General features: G+C 36.0%; 1 protein-coding gene across 2 annotated transcripts in view; it reads left to right on the top strand.

The window, feature by feature from the left end:
- The window catches only part of POF1B (POF1B actin binding protein), a 102,036-nt gene that overhangs the window by 65,148 nt on the left and 19,858 nt on the right, over positions 1-17,030 (top strand). For both annotated transcript variants that reach the window (XM_016944183.4, XM_016944182.3), the window contains exons 9-15: positions 64-138; positions 6,357-6,449; positions 7,297-7,410; positions 8,240-8,392; positions 8,663-8,782; positions 10,106-10,234; positions 11,089-11,171. In XM_016944183.4, coding sequence (XP_016799672.1) covers positions 64-138; positions 6,357-6,449; positions 7,297-7,410; positions 8,240-8,392; positions 8,663-8,782; positions 10,106-10,234; positions 11,089-11,171 — 767 coding nt within the window. The remainder of the gene's footprint in view (positions 1-63; positions 139-6,356; positions 6,450-7,296; positions 7,411-8,239; positions 8,393-8,662; positions 8,783-10,105; positions 10,235-11,088; positions 11,172-17,030) is intronic.

The raw sequence follows: 17,030 nt of genomic DNA, 5'->3' as shown, positions 1-17,030 counted from the left end.
GTGGATTGCTGATCTTACGATTGACATGTATCTGTTCCATGGATAAGCCTTTTTTTCTTACAGTTGGAAGACATTGAATCATTGATTCCTAAAGGATTATCAGAGTTTACAAAACAGCAAATACGCTACATTCTGCAGGTGAGATGGGGTCAAGAGTGGATGTGTGAAATCAACACTAACAAACAGCTTCCTAGGTTGCTTCCCTTAAGAACAGAAAGTCCCAAATTAAAATCTTATTTCCTAAGAGTTGAGGATTCTTTGGTTAGACAAGGGATATATTTCAGTTTGGTGAGATCACCAAAAATTATATTGAATGACTAGCATTTGGGAAAACATTCTCGAAATAGTATTCCCTTCTGTAGAATGCCCTTATTCACTCCTCAGCGCTTTAGTACAATCTGACTCTATCTCATAGTTTTTGCCTTCCTCTTCTCCATTCCACCCTCTTCCCTACCACTAGCCAGACTGATAAAGAAAAGAGAGAAAAATCAAATAGACACAATAAAAAATGATAAAGGGGATATCACCACTGATCCCACAGAAATACAAACTACCATCAGAGAATACTATAAACACATCTACGCAAATAAACCAGAAAAACTAGAAGAAATGGAAAAATTCCTAGAAACATACACCCTCCCAAGGCTAAACCAGGAAGAAGTTGAATCCTTGAAAGGACCAATAACAAGTTCTGAAATTGAGGCAGTAATTAATAGCCTACCAACAAAAAAAAAAAGAAAAAAGAAAAAAGAAAAGAAAAAGCCCAGGAGCAGATGGATTCACAGCCAAATTCTACCAGGGGTACAAAGAGGAGCTGGTAACATTCCTTCTGAAACTATTCCAAACAATAGTAAAAGAGAGACTCCCCCCTAACTCGTTTTATGAGGCCAGCATCATCCTGATACCAAAATCTGGCAGAGACAGAACAAAAAAGGAAAATTTCAGGCCAATATCCCTGATGAACATCGATGCAAAAATCCTCAATAAAATACAGCAAACTGAATCCAGCAGCATATCAAAAATCTTATCCACCATGATCAAGTCAGCTTCATCGCTGGAATGCAAGGCTGATTCAACATATGCAAATCTATAAACATAATCCATTACATAAACAGAATCAATGACAAAAACCACATAACTATCTCAATAAAGGCAGAAAAGGCCTTTGATAAAATTCAACACCGCTTCATGCTAAAAACTCTCAATAAACTAGGTATTGATGGGATGTATCTCAAAATAATAAGAGCTATTTATGACAAACCAACAGCCAATATCATACTGAATGGACAAAAGCTGGAAGCATTGTCTTTGAAAACCGGCACAAGACAAGGATGCCCTCTCTCACTACTCCTATTCAACATAGTATTGGAAGTTCTGGCCAGGGCAACAAGGCAAGTGAAAGAAATAAAGGGGATTCAAATAGCAAGAGAGGAAGTCAAATTGTCTCTGTTTGCAGACGACATGATTGTATATTTAGAAAACCCCATCATCTCAACCCAAAATCTCCTTAAGCTGATAAGCAACTTCAGCAAAGTCTCAAGATACAAAATCAATGTGCAAAAGTCACAAACATTCCTATACATCAATAATAGACAAACAGAGGGCCAAATCTTGAGTGAACTCACATTCACAATTGCTACAAAGAGAATAAAATACCTAGGAATATAACTTATAAGGGATGTGAAGGACTTCTTCAAGGAGAGCTACAAACCACTGCTCAAGGAAATAAGAGAGGACACAAACAAATGGAAAAACATTCCATTGTTATGGATAGGAAGAATCGATATCTTGAAAATGGCCATACAGCTGAAAATAATTTATAGATTCAGTGCTAACCCCATCAAGCTACCATTGACTTTCTTCACAGAATTAGAAAAAATACTTTAAATTACATATGGAACCAAAAAAAGAGCCCATATATCCAAGACAATCCTAAGCCAAAAGAACAAAGCTGGAGGCATCATGCTACCTGACTTCAAACTATACTACAAGGCTTCAGTAACAAAAACAGCATGGTACCGGTACCAAAACAGAGAGATAGACCAATGGAACAGAACAGAGGCCTCAGAAATAATGCCACACATTTACAACTATTGGATCTTTGACAAACTTTACAAAAACAAGCAATGGGGAAAGGATTCCCTATTTAATAAATAATGCTGGGAAAACTGGCTAGCCATATGCTGAAAACTGAAACTAGACCCCTTCCTTACACTTTATACAAAAATTAACTCAAGATGGATTAAAGACTTAAAGGTAAGACCTAAAACCATAAAAACTCTAGAAGAAAACCTAGGCAATACCATTCAGGACATAGGCATGGGGAAGACTTCATGACTAAAACACCAAAAGCAATAGCAACAAAAGCAAAAATTGACAAATGGGATCTAATTAAACTAAAGAGCTTCTGCACAGCAAAAGAAACTATTATCAGAGTGAACAGGCACCCTACAGAATGGGAGAAAATGTTTGCAATCTATCCATCTGACAAAGGGCTAATACCCAGAATCTACAAAGAATTTAAACAAATTTACAAGAATCAAGCAAACAACCCCATCAAAAAGTGGCCAAAGGGTATGAACATACATTTCTCAAAATAAGACATTAATGCAGCCAACAAACATGAAAAAATGCTCATCATCACTGGTCATTAGAGAAATGCAAATCAAAACCACAATGAGATACCATCTCACGTGAGTTAGAATGGCGATCATCAAAAAGTCAGGAAAAAGCAGATGCTGGAGTGGATGTGGAGAAATAGGAACGCTTTTAGATTATTGGTGGGAGTGTAAATTAGTTCAACCAGTGTGGCGCTTCCTCAAGGATCTAGAACTAGAAATACTATTTGACTCAGCAATCCCATTACTGGGTATGTACCCAAAGATTATAAATCATTCTACTATAAATACACATGCACACATATGTTTATTGCAGCACTATTCACAATAGCAAAGACTTGGAACCAACCCAAATTGCCCATCAATGATAGACTAGATAATGTGGGACATACGCACCATGGAATACTATGCAGCCATTAAAAAGGATGAGTTCATGTCCTTTGCAGGGACATGGATGAAGCTGGAAACCTTCATTCGCAGCAAACTGACACAGAAACAGAAAACCACACACCTCATGTTCTCACTCATAAGTGGGAGTTGAACAGTGAGAACACATGGGAACATCACACACTGGGGCCTGTCAGGGGGTGGGGGGCTAGGGGAGGGATAGCATTAGGAGAAATACCTAATGTAGATGACAGGTTGATGGGTGCAGGAAACCACCATGGCACGTGTATACCTATGTAACAAACCTGCACGTTCTGCACATGTATCCCAGAACTTAAAGTATAATAAAAAAAGAAAACTCTAGAAAAGAAGGAAAACTTATTGTATTTACCATATTTTTGCTTACAATGCTATATCTTCCTTCTTAATATTCCAAATTCTTTCTTTTATCATTTTCTTCTCTTTAGACAACTTCTTTTAGCTATTCTTTAAGGGTAGGTCTGCTAGTAACAAATTATTTTCATTTTCCCTCATCTGAAAATGTGAATTTCCCTCCATTCCTAAAGGATAATTTCACTGCATATAGAATTTACAGTTGACAATTATTTTCTTTTAGTACTTAAAAAATAGTATCCTAGTTCCTTCTGGGCTTCATGATTTGTAATGAGAAATCTGTTGTCATTTGAATTGTTATTCCCAGTAATTAATGTTTTTCTTGCTGCTTTGAAAATTTTTAGTTTGTCTTTAGTTTTAAGAAGTTTGACTCTGATTTGTCTGGTAATGGATTTCTTTGGGTTTATATTGTTTGGGATATGCTCAGCTTCTTGAATATGTATGTTACCAGGTTTTACTAATTTGGGAAACTTCTCAGCCATAATTTTTTTGAATATTTTTTCAGCTCCATCCTCTTTCTCCTTACCTTCCAGGACTCTGAACATGAAAGCTAGATATGTGGTGTACACCCACAAACCCTTAAGCTCTGTTTAATTTTTTCTAATCTATTTGTTTCTGATATTCAGATTATATACTTTATTTTATTCTATCTTTAAGTTCATTAATTCTTTCCTCTGTTCTCTCCATTCTGCTTTTTAGCCCACTCCTTGAGAGTTTTGTTGTTTTGGTTTGGTTTTTGTTTCTTTGTCTTGTTACTGTCCTTTTCAGTTCTAAAATTTCCATTTAGGTATTCTTTATGTCTTCTATTTATTTGCTGAGACTTTCTATTTTGTCATTGAGACAATGTGTTTTTACAGTCTCCTTGCAACTTCTTGTTGAAGTATTTATGATGGTTGTTTTATACACTTTATCAGATAATTCTAACATTTCTATTATCTTGATGTTGTCATCAATTAAGTGTTTTTTTCTTATTGAGTTGAGATTTTTGTTGTTCTTGGAATTATGAGTGATTTTCAATTGACCCTGAACATGTCTGATCTTGTTTGATCTCAGAAGCTAAGCAGGATTGAGCCTGGCTAGTACTTGGATGGGAGACCTGGCCATTTTTATGTTGTGACTCTCTGGGTCTCATTCAAATATTCAAATATCAGAGAAAGTGTGTGCACTACCTATTACTGCCAGCTGGTGGTGGAAGTTGAGGTTCCCCCACTCAGCTTCTCTTGATGCGATAGGGTGAAAGCCCAAGCTCCCTTCACAGTCTCAACTGACATCACAGTGCATGGAATTTCATTTTTGGCCAGTAGGAATGAAAGCACCATTCTTCACTCTGTCTTTTCTGACACCATCCCAGTGAATGGTGTTGTGTACCTCCCTAGAGCCTGACAAGGGGGCAGTCTAAGCTCTCTTCTTGGCCTTTGGTGGTCCGTGTGGAAGTAGAGTTGCAGTTTCTTCTGTGGTGTTTGGCTAAGATAGAGTGGTTACTATCTAAAAGTTTTCTGTCCTGCTAGGCTGACCCTTTCATGGTCCTTTGGTTAGAGAGAGAAGGCTTTTCTCAGGACTTTTGTTGTCCATTGATGTAACTAGATCACCAGCTTCCCCAACACTGATCTAATATATGAAGCAAAAAGAAAATCCAGGAACTCACTGCTGTGTCATTTCTCAGGTCCCAAGATTCCTAACCAATCATTTCTCTTTTCACCAATTTGGGTCTTTTTATATTTGTTTTATATATAATGTCCAGGGTTTTTAGCTGCAACTAACAGGAAGGCTAGGGAAAAGTATTTTTTTTCTTTTTTCTTTCTTTTTTTTTGTGAAGCAACAAAAGTAGAGATTTATTGAAAATGAAAGCACACTCCACAGGGTGGGAGTGGGCTGAGCAATTGGCTCAAGTGCACAGTTATATAATTTTATGTGGTTTAAATGCCCTCTAGAGGTTTCCCATTGGTAACTTGGTGTACACTCTATGTAAATGAAGTAGTGGCCCGTTATCAGTCGGATTGGTTGCAGAAAGTGACCAATCAGAGGCTGAAGTTACAAAGTTACACCTTAAACAACGTCTGATTGGTTGTGGAAAGTATTTTTACTCCATCTTCCCAGAAGCTGAAGTTGTCTGTTTTTTAAACCATTTTTCTTTAAAGAAATAAGAATAATCTAGTAAAAGAGTTTCCCCTCTCTTTAAAATTTGAGATAAGCCAGGTGCAGTGGCTCACACCTGTAATCCCAGCACTTTAGGAGGCCAAGGCTGGTGGATCACTTGAGGTCAGGAGTTCGAGACCAGCCTGGCCAACACAGTGAAATCCGTTCTCTACTCAAAATACAAAAATTCACCAGGTGTGTTGGTGCATGCCTGTAGTCCCAGCTACTTGGGAGGCTGAGGTGGAAGAATTGCTTGAACCCAGGGGGCAGAGATTGCAGTGAACTGAGATCATGCCACTACACTCCAGCCTAGGCGACAGAGTGAGACTCTGGTAAAAAAACAAACAAACAAACAAACAAACAAAAAAACCATTTAGATAGCTCTATACTTTAAAGTTAAACTTAATTATAATTATATTCTTCTCACCTCAGGCAAAATTCAGGCAGTTGGCAATACACTTAGGGAGATTCATTTTATTATTTGATTATTGACTGTCTCATCTCTTCTAATCTTTTAAATAAAGAATAATGTAAAAATTAAATTTTGCTGATAGAATTATACTTTGTGACAAAGATGATACTTTGTCATGGAAAAAATAATAAATATTTGTTATAAATACTAGCTATGCTATCTTCAGGAATATTATTTGGATTACTTAAACACACTATTGACAAAATGCCTTATATCACCTTTCTAATTTGCCATATCAAAGTAAAATTATTAATAAGTTTGCTAGTAGGAAAAAAATAAGATAACTTTCACTTATATTGCCTATTTTCAAATGTTAATAAAACTAAACCATTAATCCTTTCTTCCTGCAGATGAGGGGTATGTCTGATAAGTCACTCCGACTAGTGCTGTCCACATTTAGCAACATACGGGAGGAGCTTGGACATCTTCAAAATGATTTGACAGTAAGATTTATTTTGATTTTTTCCAAAGCCTTTCTAGTTACTAGCTTCCTAATACAGAAATAAAGATGTCCAGTATATGTTTTTAAAATTTAATATAGCACAATATTATGCTTATTCAGACAAAGCTAAATTATTTTCTTCAAACAGTTAATTGGCATTGAGAGAGGAGAAAAGAGGTATCCAAAGTATAAATGAAAGAATGTTGGATGTGCACTTATCATTTAGTTTACCACTAAGGCAATTTAATGCTTAAAGCCAGAGAGTAGTCTGCAAAGTTAAAATAATCTGACTCATTGGAGGTAAATTCCCCCTTTTGCATAATTATAAAGCATACTCTGAATTTCCATTCAAATATAATAACTTGAAAACATTTTTCTCCAAAAAATTAATTTTTTTCCATTTTCTATTTTAATTGGTGTTCTTGGTGCCATCAGCTAGATACATTCAGAATGCTTTCCACACATTGAATAATGCCTTGAGGACTTTGGAGTAGTTTTGTTGTTTCTGGGTTATGATGAACATATTTAGACTCTAATTTAAAAATTTACCACTTGCTGGGATTAACAAGGACTCTTTGTAGATTGGAGGAAAACATTAAAACATTTCAGAGGGTTGTGCTTCATTTCATGTATAGTTAGTCCATCAAAATGTCTCTTTCAATGAAGGTTTTAGAAGTTTCAATCATTTCCTATCCCGTATTTTCTTAACTTTTAAGAATTCTGCTTTATTAAGCAAGTACAAATGAAACAAGTGCTTATTTAAATCTTCCAAGGTAAGCAAGTCTTTGTATTATGTGACTGTTAAGTTTTTGTAATTCTGAATCATAATAAATAATTTATGCTTCTAGTCACTGGAAAATGACAAGATGAGACTTGAGAAAGATTTATCATTCAAAGACACTCAATTAAAAGAGTACGAAGAACTCTTGGCATCAGTGAGAGCAAATAATCACCAGCAGCAGGTAAACTGATGCTTTTATTGGTGTTAATCTACATTGATAGCTTTTCATATGCACAATTACTGGCACATTGGAGTTATGAGATATAATCAAGACAGAATTAAATATGATGGAAAAATTTGTTCATATGAGAATTGAGTGGCTTTGGGTATTTCTAATGGCTGAAAGCCCTCTCAGAAAAACAGATAATCTTATCTATTTTAGATATAAAGTACATATGGGACACAATTATTTGTCTTGTTGGGTGACCAGAATTGTAGAAATACTAAAAATCTAGGTTCATGCATTTATTTAATCTACTAACATGTCAATGAGAAAAGCTGTTGTAGACCTTAATACATGTTTGTGCAATAAATAAATGACTGAAAAAACTCTAGATGAATTCTCTGGATGTCTGAGCAGAGAGAATTCCTAGGAAATTGTAAGTAGTCTCTAAGGATTACCCTCTTCCTGATCTTTACTTCTATGGCTGTCCCAAATTCTTGCTCAGTTACTAGTTGTCATGTAAATAATCAGGCATATGGTCGTTTCTGTGCCTACTAGAAAGCAGGGTACAGTATTGTCACAGAGTAGCAAGAGTCTGATTGTTAAATTGAGACATTATAAATTCATCTAGTCATGATTCCCTCTCTCACAAAATGGACGAGTGAGACTAGAGGCAACACTATAATATCTTACATGGGTGACTTAATGTACCATCTAAGACCCAGAGTATAAGAAAACTGGGCATAGGAAAATATTTACTTGATTCAATTGAATGAATCAATAAAAAGAACACTCCCTCACCAAAAACAAAATGCATTTGTCTTATGTACTTGTGTCTTCTTTACAGCAAGGACTTCAAGACTCAAGTTCAAAATGCCAGGCATTGGAAGAAAACAATCTCTCTCTTCGACATACACTATCAGACATGGAATACAGACTAAAAGAACTGGAATATTGTAAACGTAATTTAGAGCAAGAGAATCAAAACCTTAGAATGCAGGTATTAAAACTTCCTTTTAAATATACAGTATTACCTTAGTTACATCATTGTAATCCTAGCATTTAGAAAACATATGGACTGCTTTCCCTCACATACTGTTAGATCTTAATCACTGACATTTGAGCTTTATAATGCAGTTCCTGAAAATCACTTTCATTATTTCAATGTCTTATTTAATCATGTGGTTTTCATCTAATAACAATCCTTGTAACATAACATGTATTTTCTTCAAAACAATCCAATTACAGATAGTTATTTTGCCTTCTGTAGGTTTCTGAGACTTGCACAGGCCCAATGCTGCAGGCTAAAATGGATGAGATTGGCAACCACTACACGGAGATGGTAAAAAACTTGAGAATGGAGAAAGATAGAGAGATCTGCAGACTGAGGGTATGTTGATCCTACATTGCATAAATACACAGGTCAGCACAAACTTTCTAGCAAGATAATGATGGCTTCAAGTTTAAAGCTACCAGAAAAAATTAGCTGAAGGTAGAGTTTTAGAAATATGTCACGTATTCATTTGTTTTAAATACATTACTGTATCTAAAATATAACTGTTAAATGATTTTCTAATTTAGCTTAATTTCTTCTAGGAAAGTAAAAGAAGATATTCATTTCAGTGTTTTGGTTTTGGTTTTTATTAACTTATTTTTTGGGATAGGTGGAGGACTCTTCATGATCTTGCCTAAAGCATGCTTATGTAGGCAAAAGCAATATATGAAATTACTCAACAGAGCCACAGTTAGATTTGTAAAAATTCTCACTTAATTTCGAGGGATGATGAATAGCAAGGACTTTGTCAAGCATGAGGAGGAAAACAGTGTTAAGTTTTAGGTACCTATAGTTGACATCAAAATTAAGGTGATATTTATAAGTATATATTGCCTTATCTTGTAATTCTAGGTTGAATTTACTTAATCTAACCCTTATTTTACTGATTCCTAAAGGTAGTAAAATATACTTAAATATTTTAATAAACAAAATAATCACAAATTTGTCTCTCCAAACATCACTGTATAATTTTTACCAAAAATCAAAATGAAACAAAATATAATTTGTTTTCAAAACCTACCGATACTTCTAGCAGATTTCCTCCACTGATTTCTTTTCCATTCCAACATTACTAATAGCACTTCTACCTAAGCTACACACATATGAGGTAAAGAGGGAAATGGACAAGATTTGTAGTCAGAAGACCTGTTTTGGAGTTGCAGCTATGTTACTGCGTGACTGTGTCATTTAACCTCTCTGGAGCCCATTATCTGTTTTGTAAATGAAGATTATAATAATGCTTATTTCATGGGACTGCTGTGAGAACTGAGATAATTCATGAAGGAGGAATATTTTGTGAACTGAAAATCAGAATATAATAGTAGTAATTTGTTATCACTATTTCCTTAATTATTATTTCAAGGACTCTAAAGTGCCTGTTTTCTTAGCTTTACTTTAAATTTTGTGGCCTAAGACTGTTACGTAGATAATGTTTAGTCCTACATAGCAAAGACACCTTAAAAAAAGGAGAAATTTGTAATTGGCATTTCATTTCATATTACATACTCATGAAATTCTTCGAACGTTTATGACTATTGGTATTTTACTTTCATTTCATAACTAACTGTGTGAGTTTGTGTCACTTAACCTCCCTGGAACTCAGTTACACATTTTCTATATGAAGATTATAATAATATTTATTTCTTTTTAAATCCTTAGTCCCAATTAAACCAGTACCATAAAGATGTTTCAAAGAGAGAAGGAAGTTGTAGTGACTTCCAATTTAAGCTTCATGAACTGACAAGCTTGCTGGAAGAGAAGGATTCCCTCATAAAGCGTCAGTCAGAGGTATAAAAGGAAGGGGTGGGGATGGAGAAAAGTAATACAACTTAGTACTGTAGTACTGTAGGATAAATACTTCCCATGGACTAGAAAAGGACACATATCCAAGAGTCACTTTATTTAATGAAATAAAATGCAGGTGCAAGTGAGGAAGTAGAATATACATATTTCAGGAGAAACAATTCAAATGAAAGTTACAATTGAAGCAAAAAATAAGTGCTGTTATACATTTAATATTTTTAAGACATTGATTTTATATTTCATTAGCAGTGAAATTCCCAGTAGACTGTGACCTCCTTACTACATTATGAGCTGCTTCATTAAAGCATGTGTTATATTCCTCCTTGTATCTGTAGCATGTAGCCCATGACCTGGCATTCAATAGGTCCTGAAGGAATTGTCAAAAATTATGGGTAATATTGTATTGCTGTTATGGAGCAAATGGTGCTTGTAGTAACATTCATTGATAAACTCTCTCTTAAGAAACTATATCTGCTTATATATTGAAGTTTCAATACTTTTCTTCTATGGATATACTTTTCAGGCTTTTCAGAGCAAAAACTTTCACATCCTCATCCTGAGAACCACGCCCATTCAATCTCAAGTTATCCTCCAAATTTAGATATCCTGTATCAGTTGCAGGTTCCTGCACCGGCATATAATATAACTTATTAGGTACTGTGAAGCAACACTAGGTGATATTCAACAAGTGGGATTAGAACATTATTACGTCAAGGCTAAAAAGGGGTAAAAGGGAGGGGGTATAATCATTGTTAGTAACCCTTCTAAATGATTAAATATATTTATTATCTCATGTTTCTACTTTCCATCAAATGATTATATTATCTTTTATTTGTAAGGAACTCTCCAAGTTGCGGCAAGAAATATATTCCTCTCATAACCAACCCTCCACTGGTGGAAAGACTACTATTACCACTAAAAAGTAATGTATTTTTAAATGAAATTTGAATATAAAAATTATGATCATATAATCCAAGTTATTTCATGTTTAATTGGTATATACAAGCTAGACAGAGTTTGGTGTTTTCTGCTGGCCAGTTATTCTACTGAAGAATGAATATTCACAAAAAGACATCACTATTGTGGTCAAAAAAATCCTGAAGCACATCTTTCCTGAATTTACAATATATTAATTACCTTGGAAGTGAAAAACAAATAATTGTTTTTTTAACCAACCACATTAGTTAGGACTCTTTCTGTTTCATGTGACAAGAGACCCAATGTAAACTGGGACTTTTTAAATTCACTTAAATGGGGTTACTTGGTATCCAGATGGATTTGTGTGTTCAAAATATGCCTTTATAAATATGTCTTTCTTTATATCTTGGCTCTGCTCTTTCCTGTGTAGACATCTTAATCAGGTAAGGTCTACCCTCATGGTAGTAATATGACCACAAATTACATTCCAGCCATTTAGCAAAACCAAATATAAAGTAATTATGAATAGCTTCAGCAGAAGTCTATTTTGGATATTTCATATAAATGAAATAATACAACATATAGTCTTTTGTGTCTGGATTTTTCATTTTGCATAATGTTTGCAGGATGCAAGCATGATTTAGCATGAGTCAAGACTTCATTCCTTTTGGTTGCTAAATAATATCCAGTTGTATGGATATACATTTTATTTATTGATTAATCAGTTGGACATTTGGGTTGTTTTCAATTTTTGGCTATTGTGAATAATGCTGCTGTGAACGTCTGTGTACAAGTGTGTAAGGTACATGTATTCATTTCTTTTGAGTATATACCTAGGAGTGGAATTGATAGGTCACATGATAACTCTATGCTTAAGGAATTGCCATACTGTTTTCTAAAGCAAAAGCACCATCATACATTCCTAGTAGTGTATGACGGTTCCACTTTCTCCCCATCCTCATTGCCATTTGTTATTGTTCATCTCTTGGATTATGGCCATCCTAGGTGGTGGAAAGTGGTATCCAATTGGAGTTTTGATTTGTATTCCCTAATAACTAATGTTTTTTAGCAATTTTTATGTGCTTATTGGCCATTTATACATCTTGTTTGAAGAAATGTCCATTCGATTTTTTTTCCATTTTTTAAGTGAGTTGTCTTTTTATAGTTGAATTGCAAGAGATTTTCACATGTTCACAAGTCCCTTATCAGAGACAAGATTTGCAAATATTTTCATCAATTCCATGGGTTGTCTTTTCACTATCTTGAGAGTATAATATGCAGCATAAGTATTTAATATAGAAAAAAATCCAATTCATCTATATTTTTTCTTGCTTGTGCTTTTGGTATTATATACAAGAAACTGTTGACTAACCCAAGATCATAAATTTTACATTCATAAGTATTTTGTCTTATATTAATATAAACTGTCTTCTGGTTACTAATTGTATGAAATATCTTTTTCTGTCCTTTCATTTTTGACCTATTTGTGTATTTGATTCTAAACAGTGACTCTTGTAAACCACACATAGTTGTATCTTTTTATACATTCTGCCAATCTCTGCTTTTAGCTGGAATATTTAATGCACTTACATTTAATGTAATTCATAAGTTAGAATTTACATTAGCTATTTTGCTATTTGTTTCTATGTCTTATGTTTTTTGTTCTTCTGTTCCTCCATTCCTGCCTTCTTCTGTGTAAAATATTTTCTACAGTAACATTTTAATTCCATTTTAGTTACTTTTACTATATTTTCTGAGTTTTTCCCCTTAGGTTTCCCCCAGAAATTTAATTAATATTTACCTGTATAGTTACCTTTACTGGTGATCTTTATTTCTTCAAATGGATTTGGGATGCTGTATAGAGTCCTTAAATTTCAGCCTGAAGGACTCCTTTAGAATTTCTTGTAGAACAGGTTTTGTAGTGACAAATTATTTGGGTTTTTGCTTGTATGGGAATATATTGCTTTTCCTTCATTTTTGAAGAATGGTTTTGCTGGATAAAATAATTCTCAGCTGACAGTGTTTTTTTGTTACTTGGAATATGTCATCCCATTGCCTTCTGGCCTCTATAATTTCTGATGAGAAATCAGTTGATAATTTTTAATTGAGGATCCCCCTGACATGTTTCTTTTTTACTGCTTTCAAGATTATTTTTTTCTATGGCCCTTGACAGTTTGATTATTATGTGTCAAGGTTTGGATCTCTTATTTTTCACTATTTGGCATTTGCTGAGCTTCTTTGATGTGCAGATTGATATTTTTAATCAAATCTGGGAAGTTTTCAGACATTTCTTCAGCTATTATTCCTGCCACTTTCCTCCCTCTCCTTGTGGAGTCCCCATAAACAGAACAGAATGTTCTGTTTATGGTATCTCACAGTTATCTGAGGCTCTGTTTATTTTTCTTAATTCTTTTTTCTTTCTGTTCCTCAGAATAGATAAACTCAACGGACCTTCTTTGCAATTTGTTGATTCTTTCTTCCGTTTGCTTACATCGGCTGTTGAGAAATTTAAATCTAGTTATTATCTTTTTTACCTCAGAATTACTGTAGTTTCTCTTAAAAGTAATTTCTCTTTCTTTAATAATGTTCTTTATTCCATAAGGCACAACTCTCATCCTTTCCTTCAGTTCTTTAGTTCTTTGAGCATACTTAAAATAGCCAATTTAAAGGCTATGTAAATGCAACATCTGGCTCCTTAATGGATAGTTTCAACTGATTTTTTCCATGATAGGCAATATTTTCTTGTTTCTTTGCATGTCTTATAATTTTTTATTGAAAACGTGACATTGAAAATAATATAATGTGGTAACTCTGGAAATTAGATACTCCCTCCTGCCAAGGTGTTCATTGTTGCTATTATTTGCTGTTGATGTTATTGTCTTTTGCTTAGTGGCTTTTCTGATTTAATTCTATAAAGTCTGTATTCTTTTCATATGTGGTCACTGAAGTCTCTACTCATTTATCTTAGTGGTCAGTTAACATTTAAACAGAGGTTTCGTTACAAACATGAAACTAGTAAGTCTCCTAGTTTTCACTGAGAGGCTCTTTGTCTGTGTTTGGACACCTCTTCAATGTTCTGGTAGGCAATTTATAACTCGTCCTTAGCCCCCAGTTCCTGCTTACACAGAGTTTTAAGGTTAGCCAGTACTGAGGGCTCAGGGTTTTCTCAGGTCTTTCCTTCACATGCGTACAGCCTTGGGCATGTACAAAGCCCTACACATGCCTGTGCCTTTCTAGATTCCCAGGAACATATAACAAATTTTCAAAGCCCACTATGGACAATTTATTTCTCAGTTTTTCCTTTTATCATTTTTGGTCAATTTCTTGTCTGCCTGAACTATTATAGCCACCTCAGGTAGTTGTGATATTAAACAATTTCCACACATTATTTTCGACAAATGTTCCCAGGAAAAAGGATTTGCAAATTGGTTGAGCTACGAGTCAAGTTTTAAAAGGCATCCTTGCAAGTGGAGTTTTCCACAGAATCAACAGACAAATCAAACAATGACAATTATAATAACGACAATGTGGCTTTGAAGGAGCTCTAACCTTGTTTTGTCTTCTAGTTGCTGCCAGGCTCCTGGGTTTTACCCAGATTGTTTTAAGGGTCGGGCACGGTGGCTCACGCCTGTAATCCCAGCACTTTGGGAGGCCGAGGCGGATGGATCACGAGGTCAGGAGATTGAGACCATCCTGGCTAACATGGTGAAACCCCGTCTCTACTGAAAATACAAAAAAAAAATTAGCCAGGCGTGGTGGCGGGCACCTGTAGTCCCAGCTACTCGGGAGGCTGAGGTAGGAGAATGGTGTGAAAACAGGAGGCGGAGCTTGCAGTGAGCCAAGATCGCGCCACTGCACTACAGCCTGGGTGACTGAGCAAGACTCCGTCTCAAAAAAAAAAAAAAAAAAAAAAAAAGATTGTTTTAAAATTCTATTGCATAGTTGGAGAGACAGAGATGAGAACAGAACAATTTCAAATGCCACAAATCTTGCTGATTTAGCTGTTTTTCCTAAATAAATGCTCTCTGATGGCTGTAAAAGTTTATTAATTTTGAGAGTCCTGATAAAGTTAATTTTGATTTTTTTTTGGCCAGATTTCCTTTTTCTTTTATGGCATAGAGCATTTCTGGAGGTTGTTGTATATTTTCACTGACATCGTCTTCCATTGCTTCCTTAAGCATGGGGTTTTTTTTAGTTCTTTGTATTCTCACTATGTTGCCCAGGCTGGCCTCAAATTCCTGGTCTCAAGCAATCATCCCATGATGACCTCTCAAGGTGTTGGGGTTACAGGCATGAGCCACTGAGCCCAGCCCTATAAACATATTTATTATAGCTACTTTGAAGTCTTTATCTTCTAAATACACCATCTGGTCCTCTTTGAAAGTAGTTTCTGGAGAGAGGGACAAGATGGCCAAGTAGACACATCCAGGAAGTACTTCTCCCACCACAAAAGACCAAAATATCCAATAAACAAACCAGCAAATTCTCCACTATCTGTTTGTACTTCAAACAGATCTTTGGAGAGAAAACACTGAGATTTGATAGGTAACACAGATACTAAGGCTGAATAGGGAGAAAGCTGGGAAAACTGCATTGGTGTGCCAAGCACCAGGATTAGTTCCTGGTCCTGAACACCTCCTAAGGAATGGGTGAGTGAAGTGACAGCAGGGCAACCCACTCTCACCATGTACCTCTGGCATCCTAGCTACAAGAGATCTCATGACTCTTGCAGTCATTTCAATTGTCAGGAGGATCTGCCCAAAGAATAGACAAAGACAGAGCTCTAGCCTGCATGGACCCCAGGGGGTTTTACATGTGGAACAGCTGCAACAAAATGTGGCCATAGGCACCCATTCCCCCAAGGCTCTCTGGACACATCTGTTCTGCATGTCTTCCTGTCCACAATCCCTACAAGGCTCTTGCCTGGCTGATTCTGCAACTGTGTTCACACAGCACAGCCTCCACTGATTGGCCTGACAGTCTTGCCAGTGGCCCTGCTGGAGTGCTTTCCCCACAGCCTGGGAACACTTCAGCTCTCCTAGCACAACAGGTGCCTGATCCCAAGGAGGTAGAGGACAAAGCCACAGACATGGTTCCAATGCCCCAAGGTTGCAGCACACACTCAGGAGTTCTGAGTTGAGATTTTTGCCAGAACTCAATCTGGGGAGGAGCCCCCAGTCTCAATACACTGAGTGTTAGGTGTGAGTTCATAGGCCAGTGCAGAAGCAGGGCACACCTCTGTCTCCAGGGCCTGTCCAGGAAGGGTGAGGCCTGTCTGCTAGACAAAATATCTGCCTGAGAGAGCCCCATGGCCTGAACATCTAACAAATGAAATGTGGATGCAGTGCCAGTGATCAAGTGGGGCTACCCTAAGGCCAGGGAATGGACCTGGCTAGGGTGTCATCTCTCTCCCCTGGTCCCCACAGAGTACCACTGCAAATGTGCAGAAATATAAAAAAGCCACAGAGCAGAGTAAGACTCTCTGCCAACCATTACTCATCTACTCGATCACTGCCCAAATTACAATACCAAAAGTATTCTGCCAATACACATTGCCTGTGAAACCCAAGGTAAGAATCTAGCCACAAATAAAGATCTCATACAGAGCCTTGGCCCTCTGGAAGCACCTAGAAACAAAGCTAATTAACTATACTCAACTTGCACAACAGTTAAACCGTAAAGGGAAATAAAGAATATCAAAACAAAAAGCCTCATAGAAATTACAGCAAATCCAAAACACAAAGGAGCACATGCCTGCTCAGACGAGAAAGAATCAGTGCTAGAACTCTGGCAATTCAAAAAGTCAGAGTTTCCCTTTATCTTCAAACAAGGCAACTCCTCTGCAATGGTTCTTAACCAAATT

The sequence above is a fragment of the Pan troglodytes genome, chromosome X (assembly GCF_028858775.2).
Source record: "Pan troglodytes isolate AG18354 chromosome X, NHGRI_mPanTro3-v2.0_pri, whole genome shotgun sequence".
Lineage (NCBI taxonomy): Eukaryota > Metazoa > Chordata > Mammalia > Primates > Hominidae > Pan > Pan troglodytes.
Note: the sequence above shows the minus strand (reverse complement) of the source record. Positions and strands in the feature narration are given on the sequence as shown.